This window comes from Macrotis lagotis, chromosome 2 (genome assembly GCF_037893015.1).
Source record: "Macrotis lagotis isolate mMagLag1 chromosome 2, bilby.v1.9.chrom.fasta, whole genome shotgun sequence".
Classification (NCBI taxonomy): Eukaryota; Metazoa; Chordata; class Mammalia; order Peramelemorphia; family Peramelidae; genus Macrotis; species Macrotis lagotis.
In genome coordinates, this window is record NC_133659.1 from 128708667 (window position 1) to 128719442 (window position 10776).

Sequence of the window (10776 nt, forward strand, 5' to 3'; positions counted from 1 at the left end):
ATCGGCCGCGTGGGGGCAGGGCCGCCGGCGGCCTCGCTCCCGCGGCCGCGAAGTCGCGCGCTTTCCCGCCCCGCAGCGGCGGGGGCGGGGCCGGGGCGGGGGCGGGGGCGGGGCCTGACCTCCGCCCCGCCCCGCCGCTGTGTCTCCACCCTCCGCCCCCGCCACGAGCCCGACGCTGCCGCGCGGCCTCTAAGACGCGAGACGCCGGGGTCCGCCGGGTCCGGAGGGCGAGGGACAGGCCGCCGCCGCCGCCGCCATGGGAGCCCGCGTGTCGCGGCAGGACTTCGAGTGGGTGTACACGGACCAGCCGCACGCAGACCGCCGCAAGGAGATCCTGGGTAAGGGCCCGGGCGCGGCCCGTTATGTGCCAGCCTGGGCGGGGGCCTCCCCGGCCGCCCCCCCCCCGCGGCGGGCCCGGCCCGGCGGGCGGCGGGGCCCCGAGTCACCCCCGCGGGGCGGCCCCGGGCCCGCTCGCCGCCGCCTGTGCTCCGGGGGGGAGCGGCCGCCCGCGCCCACCGCGCCGTGCGGGGCCGGCAGGCCTGGCCCGCCCTGGCCTCCGCCCCTCCGCGTCCCCGGCCCAGAGTGCGGGGCCCGGCCGGGGCTCGTGCCCTCGGCATCGCGGCCGCCTTGTTCTCCTACGCTTAACCTGTGTCGAGAATCATCGTGAACGCTCCAAACCCGAGAATTGCTCGTTTTTCTCATTAAAAAAAGAATGGGGGGGGGGCGGCTAGGTGGTGCAGTGGATAAAGCACCGGCCCTGGAGTCAGGAGTGCCCGGGTTCCAATCCGATCTCAGACACCTAATGATGACCTAGCTGTGCGGGCTTGGGCAAGCCGCTTAACCCCGTTTGCCTTGCAAAAAGCTAAAAAAAATGAAAAAAAAAGAATTTGGACAGAATTCCTTCTGTGGGGGATGGGGGAAATTGTAAACTCAATAAAAAAACTTTTAAAAAAAAGAGTTTGGAGGAGATTTTAAACCCTCAGAATGAATGTTGCATGTTTTTTAAAATAAATTTTAATATCTTTTATTTATTTCACCTTGTTCAATTAAATGAATGTTAGGTTAAGCCTCTATGGGTTTAAATGCTGCTGCAAAAGGAGGCAAATGCCACAAAGCTTCATCACTTGCCATCTTTTTTACAAAGGATTTTCCAAAGATTAGGAATTGAGTACCTCTTTTAATAATTGTAATAATTAAAGAATATATATATATATATATAACGACATGTGTGGGATCAAATAAAGATGAATGCAGTATGGCTTTTATCCTTAAAGAATCTGAAATGTAGCTAGGAAGATAAAACATGCATAATTTTTAAAAAAAAATGATTAAATTTAATAATACTAAGTGAACAAAATCAGAATAAAGGATAATATATAATAAAGCTGTAAGTCTAAATTGCTTTTTTTTCCTTGTCAAAATGTCAACTTACATTAGTTTCAACATGTCTAAAACTGACCCCATCATTTGCCATTCTTCCTCTTTTGGAGGGTTGTGGTTAAAGACTCTTCTCTTACCCTAATTCCAACTCCGTAGTTGCTAAATTCTCCCTTCAGTTGAACCTCTACAAAATCTCCAGATTCTCTATGCCTGTCTTAATCATTTGGGTCAGATCTCGTCACTTTTTTTTTAGTTTTTGCAAGGCAATGGAGTTAAGTGGCTTGCCTAAGGCCACATAGCTAGGTCATTATTACGTGTCTGAGATCAGATTTGAACTCAGGTACTCCTGACTCCAGGGCCAGTGCTCTATCCACTGAGCCACCTAGCCACCCCCTGCTCTCATCACTTCTTGACTGAGCTTTGCTAGGTAGTTCCCGATGTAACGAACACTCCAAGTCTCAACTTCCTCAACTGTCAAATTAAGGTCTTCCAAGGTAGTCCTTCCAATTCTATATCTATAGCCTTCTGATCTCTTGGCCTTCAGTCTCTCTCCATTGTACCCAAATTTTACTTCTAATGTCCACTATGATCATCTTCCATGTTCAGAAAAAAAAAAGTGGTTTTTTTTCCTTCTAGTGTGTAACTTGCCTGATCAGAAAGATCCAGTCTCTTGAAAAAAAAAACTGTTGTCATCCTAAGACAAAGACAGCCACTGCTTTCAGTCTTGAAGCAGTTTTCTTTTGTTCAGGTAGTGATTTTAGGCATAGAAGAAAATTAAATACAGCAGTATCACAATTTATAAGTTCATAACAGAGAACTGGAAGGACCTTAAGAGGCATTAAGACCATCCCTTTCACTCTGAATTTGCTCTAGATGACACAGAGAATGCTACAGACTTTGAACTCACTTTCTCTGACTCCATAGCCAAAATACAGCTAGATCCAGAATAATGTGAATAATGTTTTTCTGTTGGTAATGAATGTATTCTCCTTTATACATTTGAGTGACTGAAAAATGTGAACCATACATGAATCAAGTCAGAAGACATGGCAATTAGGGACTAGGAAGTAAAAATGGAATGGGGGGGAGCTGTTGTAGTTTTTTCAGTTCTCTTCTACTGAAGTTGCCTTTCACCACTAATATACCCATTTTCAAATGCAGAGGTGCTTTTTTTTGTTTTGCTTTGTTGACTTTAAACCTTTTTTTCAAATTTCACTATTTGTATATTGAACATAAAAGACAAGAAAAGATATAAATCATTAGTTTCATCCCCAAATAAACAAGACCAATTTTAGAATCAGAATTTTAGACCTGCAGTTAAAAAAAAAAATTTACCTATTCCAATTCCATTCATTTTGCCCTTGTTGAAACTAAAATTCAGAGAATCTGATTGTTTTGCTTAAAGTGGCACAGCCATTTAGTAGCAGAATTCCACATAGTAGGGGGAAAAAACAGTCAGGAGGAGCCTGGGTTCAAATCCAAGTGGTGCTAGCTCAGGACATTCATCTACTGTAACTCATTACAACTTTTGCTTATAAGAGTCAGACATTTGAAACCTGTGTGACCCTGAGCAAGTCACTTCACCTCTGCCTGGCAATGTTTGATATCTTGTAAAATGGGGATAATAGTGTTGCTAGGATCAAAGGAGATATCTGCAAACATTTGGCAAACCTTTGGCACTATAAATACTAACTATAAAGATCTAAACAGATAGTGTTTCGGTACAATAAAGTGTTACGTAAGTGCCAGGTATTTTATTTATCATTATTATTTAAATATAGAACAAAGATTTCCTGACACTAGGACAGGCTATGTGCATTACATTGAGTGTAAAAGGCAAAATTATATATAACTTAAATTCAGATATGAGATCATTCATTTGTAGTATTTATTCTCTTGTTCCTAATTTTTTTTTCTTCTCTTCACAGCCAAGTATCCAGAAATAAAATCTTTGATGAAACCGGATTACAGCTTGATCTGGATTGTGATCTTGATGGTCATTGCACAGTTGTTTGCATTTTACTTAGTAAAAGACTTGGACTGGAAATGGGTAATATTCTGGGCTTACGCCTTTGGCAGCTGCATTAGTCATTCAATGACTTTAGCTATTCATGAGATCTCTCATAATTTGGCATTTGGCAACTACAAAGCTATTTGGAACAGGTATTTTGGAATATTTGCAAATCTTCCTTTTGGTGTTCCATACTCTGTATCCTTCAAGAGATACCACATGGATCATCATCGCTACCTTGGAGGGGACGGCATTGATGTGGATATTCCTACCGATTTTGAGGGCTGGTTTTTCTGTACCCGTTTTAGAAAATTTATATGGGTTATTCTTCAGCCAGTCATTTATGCTTTTCGACCAATGTGCATCAATCCTAAACCAATTACTTATTTAGAAGTTATCAATGTGTTGGTTCAAGTGAGTTTTGACATTTTTGTTTACTATTTTTTTGGAATCAAATCTCTTGTGTATGTTTTTGTAGGTTCAGTACTTGGCCTAGGTTTACACCCAATTTCTGGACATTTCATAGCTGAACATTACATGTTTTTGAAAGGACATGAAACTTTTTCTTATTATGGACCTCTTAATTTACTGACCTTCAATGTAGGTTATCATAATGAACATCATGACTTTCCCAACATTCCTGGAAAGAACCTTCCAAAGGTAAGCATTTTCTCATTCATTAAGGTTATTTGTTTCTGTATGTAACTAGGAGAATTTAGAATTTAGACTTACCTAATTTGGATGGGAATAGTCAAATTGGTTTTTAAAGTCTTAGCTACTTATTTTAAGAAAATCCCAAATTGTATATAATAGAAGAGTTCACTTCATTAAGGTCAGTGAGGAGGAAAACGTTTTGTCTTTCCAGTTTGGTTTATGCAACTGCTTTAGTGTTCTCTCTGCCTGATTCATGACTAAGATAGACAGTGAGAAAGTACTCTTGATGAAATCTAAAGAGGATCAGGATCACTTAAGTAAGACACATCAGTTTTCCTGAAAATTTGTGAAAAGCTTTCATTTCCTATCCTAAAGTAGTAACAGAGTGGTGGCTAGCTGACACAGTGGATAAAGCACCAGCGCTGGAGTCAGGAGTACCTGGGTTCAAATCCAGTCTCAGACACTTAATAATTACTTAGTCGTGTGGCCTTGGCCAAGCCATTTAACCCCATTTGCCTTGCAAAAAACTAAAAAAAAAAATATAGTATACAGTTCTTCAGAGAAGCCAGCTTAGGGTTATAGATGGAGAATTGGAAATGACTTGATTTGATCCTGGAGCCTAACTTCCTTTTTTTGTTTTTGTTTTTTAGGGCTTTTTTTTTTTTTTGCAAGGCAATGGGGTTAAATTGGCTTGCCCAAAGCCACAGGGCTAGGTAATTAGTAAGTGTCTGAGGTCAAATTTGAACTCAGGTACTCCTGACTCCAGGGCCAGTGCTCTATCCACTGCAGCACCTTGCCGCCCCTAACCTCCCTCCTTTTTACAGATCAGAAACTCAGGCTCACAAGTGAAGTGACTTGCTCGGTGTCCTTTATTCTTGTGTGATTTGCACAATGTTGACTTGTCCAAGATCATACATACAACTAGCAAATAGCAGGCTGTAATTAGAACCCTTAGCCTTTGGCTCCAGATTCAGCACTTTTCCCCACTGCACCACAAAGCCTCTCTGCTCTACTGATATCTTGTGGCCATAGGTGATGGAAAAATTCCTAGACTCCCCTAAATCATAATCACCTCTAAGGACAGTTGGGAGTACTTAGAGAGCTGTCATGGGTTTAAAGATCACATGCCAAAAGCCTTTGAGTTCCAAGTCCTCCAGGCAAAATTCTAAAAACTGTCCCCTTAGCCAAAGGGAAATACCTACAGATTAGAAGTATTTAAAATATCTAAAGAATCTACTAATGTATGCCAAACTTTCTTGGGGAATGCTAAACAGTTCAGAAATATAGTCTGGATTAGCAAATGTTACTTTCCTTTACACTCTTTATTAATCAATCTTTTGTCGTGCAGAAGGCTACATAATTGGATTTCCTGTCTCCATTTGGTGGGATCTAGCATATTTTCTCCTTTCTCTCCAGAGTGATTTTTTTTCCTAATAGATTACCTTGCTTGAAAAGACATAAGGGATTTCTGTCATTAGGATGAGTAATTATGAGTATTGTTTGTTTTGTTTTGTTTTTAAAGCTTATTGGCTTTACCACTAGTAAAATCTTAAAACAACCAAGCAGTTGTGGTGTAATCTTACACCACTGTGCAGCTACTCTGTCGTTATAGCCATGTGCAAGTCTGAATAGCAAATGTGTGGGGCCAGGCCTTCAGCTTTGTTCTTTTGTTGCCTCTTCCCTAATGGGTGAAATGAATTCTTTTTTTTTTTTCTTTATGGTTCAATTGGAAAAGCTCAACACCTTTTGAATCAAAAGTTTCTGAGATATCATGGGTTTTTTTTTTTGGTTTTTTTTTTGTTATCTATAGACCTTGTATACTACAGAAACTTGGTCTAGTTTAGGTAGAATTAGCATTTCTGTCAGAGTTAATTGTCACAAATGCAGTGATGCCAGCAAGGATTCTTAATTTCCTACTCTGAGTTGATTTCTCTCTGTCACCTAGTTAAAGTGTCCTAGGAGTTTTCTGATCTTCCTCACAAATAAAAGAATCTAGTCTGTGGCTCCGGGGATACAGGGCTGAACCTGGAGCCAGGAAGACTTGAGTTTAAATATGACCTCAGATATTTAGTAGCTGAGCAAGTCATGTGACTTCTGTTTCCCTCAGTTTCCTCTCCTGAAAAAAAAGGACAATAATAGCACCTCCCTGCCAGGGTTGTTGTGAGGATCAAATGGGATCCTATTTGAATGGGCTTGGCACAGTGGCTAGCCCAGTAAAATGTTAGGTCTTGTCATTAGCCATCCTAGATTTGTTTTAGCTAGCAGTTAGGTCATTTGAATTAGAAAAGAAGAACTCAAAGACTTGCTTAAGGTCATGTGACTATTTCAGTTCTCAGACTAAAATCTTAATCTTAGCCCATTTTCTAAAGTCTTGTGAAAATAACACTTGAGTTTGAAGGTACTGATGAGCTATGGGCTTCAATGATAATGTCAGTTCACTATTTGGACTTGTTATAATTTGACATTTCACAAATATTTGGAGAATAAATGTTAGGTCACTCATCAGTTAGGTAGGACAGTGGATAAAGCACTGGCCTAGGAGTCAAGAGGATGGGAGTTCAAATCTAGCCTCAAACACTTGCCACTTACTAGCTGTATGACCTTGGGCAAGTCACTAAACCCTGACTGCCTCACATCCAGGGCCATCTCCAGTTCTCCTGATTCATATCTGGCTACTGGATCCAGGTGGTTCTGGAGGAGAAAAGGAGACTGGTGACTTAGGACCCCCTCCCCCCCATCACTCAAATCATTCATGTGCTTGTTATGCTATCACCTTTCTGATGTCATGGTCTTCAAGAATGAAGGACAAACATCAAGTCACTCATAAGTCTTTTGGTCACAAAACCTTAATGACAAGTTTCCTAGGCACTGCTCAGTGCTGGGGATACAAAGAGGCAAAACCAGGCTGCTGCCTTCAAGAAGCTCACATTCTAACAGAAAAGACAACATGCTATTAACTGTTCCTACCAGATATATCTTTTCTGAATAGATGGTAATCTCAGAGGGAAGGCACTGTGGCAAGAGGGGAACTCTGACTTTCTGATGAGAGTAAATCCCTGAATCTCTTAGTCTTTGGGGTTATAAACTACTAAAAGGCTGGTAGTACTTAGAATGTGGTCCAAGGATCCTGTAGAGGGGTCTGATATCAACATTATCATCATGGTAATGTAATGTTTCCATTTGTTTTTAATTGAATTGTTAAATTTTTATCAAATTTTAATAGCATAATATTGACAGACATAAACCACAAAAGCAAACTCTTTAAAGGTCCTCAAGAATTTTCAAAGTATAAAGGATCCTGATATCTAAAAGTTTGAGCACTGCTATACTAAGACTCTATAAGCTGCTTCCTTCCTTCCCAAAGAAAAGGAGGAACTTCTGTTCCATCTTAGAAAACATTTTTAAAGGAATTTTATATAGTTGGAAGTCTAAAAGTGAAACTGAAGCCTTTAGAAGGGAGTTTGAAGGACCTTAGTAGTGCCTACAGTTGTGTGTTAATCTTCCATCACCTGCCAGGAATTATTTTGCTGCTGTTTCTTAATAAAAGTAATCATTTCCATCATGATATAATCTTTCTTTTTCTTGTAATTTATTGTCCTTACCTTTTTGAATTCCCTTTTACTTACTTTGTTATCTGTTTGGGGATCCAAATGTAATTATAAGAAATGAAGTTAACCATATTTAATGGTCATTTCAGCAGCCAAATCTCCTTCATCCTACTCAATCTCATGTGTTTTCAAGTTAACTCAAGAGATATTTATTAAGGCCCACTATATGAAAGGAGCTTGTGCTAGGGACAGCAAAATAAAATGAAAAAGGGAGTCCATTGTTTACTAGGCAGGGGATGTTAGGTCCATATGTGCAAAGACTTGTAGTGAAATTATTGAAAATTATTCATTTTCTAAGAAAAGATAACTTAAAACTTCACAAAATCTAGACCTGCTGTTTCTTTTTTTTTCTCCCAGATACTTACTAGTAATTTGAAGTCATATCAGTAATTCAGATTTGCTAAATAACTAGCTTGTTTTGGGGGCCACTAATCATTCCCTTCTACTATTCCCACAGTCCCTCATTTTGCTAAAGAAACTGTCTGAATCTTTCTGGACAGATTTATTTTGCAATGCAAACTACTTTAAATTTAGTTTTGTGTTCTGAAGTTAACCTTAGTTTTGAGATAGTCTAGCCTGTATCTGAGTCTTTAATCCCTAAAATAAGGGAAAACATTTTATAATTTTAAGACCTGTTACTTGTATATAAAGTATTCATACTATTCATAATGCCTTATCTTTTGTGTTTTGGTTGTTTTTTTCCTGCAGGTGAAAAAAATAGCAGCAGAATATTATGACAACTTACCCCAGTATACCTCCTGGATAAGAGTGCTCTATGATTTTGTGATGGATGATTCTATAAGTCCCTATTCTAGAGTGAAGAGGCATCTAAAAGGAGAAGTAAAACAGGATTAACGAAGGAAAACCCTTCATAGTAGCTTTAAAATGGCTCTTCCTTGTGTATATTACTTTCCCTTATATTTATATTTTGAATAATTAAACTTTAAGAGTAAAAAGATTTTGGGGCGGCTAGGTGGCGCAGTGGCTAAAGCACTGGTCCTGGAGTCAGGAGTACCTGGGTTCAAATCTAGTCTCAGACACTTAATAATTATCTAGCCATGTGGCCTTGGGCAAGCCACTTAACCCCATTTGCCTTGCAAAAACCTTTAAAAAAAAGAGTAAAAAGATTTAGAAACTGCTCCTGAACAGTTTCCAAATAGGAGTTTTACAAGAAGTTTCAAGATTCTAAATGCTTTTAACTAATGAACATGCTTCTATATTTAATTTTCACCTGTGTGACCTGAATGGGAAACCATGATTCAACTTGCTTCTCTGCTATTACATGACGTTTTTAAAAACTATATTTAGCAGTGTTAACATTTTATGGAAGGTATATTGTAAAAAAAAAGACTTTAAGAAGCTTTGTTTCTGTTAACTCATTTCTTATTTCATCTATATATTACCTTCATTGTCTATAGGAAATTACAAAGTTGAACTTAAGCACACATAAAATAAACTGGATTATTAATTGCAACTGTTTCTTTTCTTGCTTTTTTTCATTGCTCATTCGGGGGAGGTGGGGGAGAAGCTAAAATCATAACTCACAAATAGCAGATAATGGAGTTTTAGATATCCTAAAAGAGGTCCTGGCAGAAGGAAAGAGCAGATTGAAAGTTCTTATAGTGTCTGTTTTGGTGAATCGGTACCTTTTAAAGGTTGAGGTCTGGGCTAGTGCTACTTTTTACCTTCCTGTTAAGGTGACATTCATCAATCCGATATTTATTAACCACTTACCTGGTGCCAGCTATTCAACTCTGTCAATAGAAAAGGGGTGAATGACAGCCCTACCCTTAAGGAGCTCACAGTCTAATGGGTTTGGCTGTTGAAAAGTCCGTTCAATATGGTAATTTCATTTTCTCAGATATGAATTCATTAGATTTAAATCCACAAAAAACTAAGTAAAAGGGAATTCAATAAAGTAGGGACAGTAAGTTATATGAAAAAGAAAATTCAGGAACTGTGGTGAACTATTTCCTGGTTTGTGGAGGGAGGTGAATACCTATTCACATGGCACAGCTTTAGGTACTGTGTGCAGATTAAATAGGATCTAGAAGAACGGAAGATCCTAGAATTAACATACAATAGGGGACCTCTTGAGAAAATGCCTATGGCTAAGGGAGTGAACATCTTGTTCCTGCATCAACAAGGAGGCCCAATGTCACTGGATCAAAGATTACTTGGAAGAAAGGTATAAGAAACCTGGAAAAAGCTGGTGATGAAGAGTTTTGAAATCCAGAGAACTTTGAATTCAGTCCCAAAGGTTATAATAAATCATTTGAGTTTATTAAGAAGGTGGACAATTTTCATGATCAGATTTGTGCTACAGAAAAATAATGCAACAGGAAGGTAGTCTGTTGAGAGATGTGAAGCAAGTCAAATCTACCAGGCAAGGAAACGACTAGTCACAGAAAATGGACTGGTCAGATATATAGGAGTAGAAGCAAAAGAAACCAGAATCATTATATAGGTAAAAGAATAAAGACAGTATCAAGAAGAAGCTGGGGCACCTAGGTGGTGCAGTAGATAGAGCACAGGCCCTGGAGTCAAGAGTACCTGGGTTCAAATCCAGCCTCAGACACTTAAATTACCTAGCTGTGTGGCCTTAGGCAAGCCACTTAACCCCATTGCCTTGCAAAAACCTTTTAAAAAAAAAGGAGCTGCCTTGTCAGGTAGGGAGGTCCAGATGAATAAAGACAGAAAAGATCATAAATGTTGGCAATTGAGATCACAAATAACTGGAGAGATCAGTGCTAAGCACTGTGCTAAGTACACTATAAAGTAAATATTTAAAATATTTGAAATATATAACATGGTAAAATGGTCTCTGCCCTCAAGGAACACACACTGTAATGGAGGCAACATCATAGAGAAGATGTCAGTTATAGGTCAAGATGGAAAGGTCCCATGGTCCTTTACAGACAGCAGCAAAGCAGATAATTATGCCTCTTCTTTAATGTTATTTATACTGAAAATTTGCCTTAGTTTCTGCTTTGAAATCACTCCCTTGCCACTGGGCCAGACCAAGTGTTCCTTTCAAGGCTCCTGGACCCTGGACTGTTTCCATCAGGTTGCCTTCTGTCTCCCCTCAGGCTGCCCCCCTGTTTCAGTTAGGCCAGGTTGTCT

General features: G+C 39.8%; 1 protein-coding gene across 1 annotated transcript; it reads left to right on the top strand.

Annotated features, from left to right (window-relative positions):
• Positions 1 to 147: 147 nt before the first annotated feature.
• DEGS1 (delta 4-desaturase, sphingolipid 1) lies at positions 148 to 8784 on the top strand. Its single transcript, XM_074222780.1, has 3 exons — positions 148 to 338; positions 3309 to 4051; positions 8362 to 8784. The coding sequence occupies exons 1-3, from the start codon at positions 257 to 259 to the stop codon at positions 8506 to 8508; spliced, it is 972 nt and encodes a 323-aa protein (XP_074078881.1). The 5' UTR covers positions 148 to 256; the 3' UTR covers positions 8509 to 8784.
• Positions 8785 to 10776: the final 1992 nt, after the last annotated feature.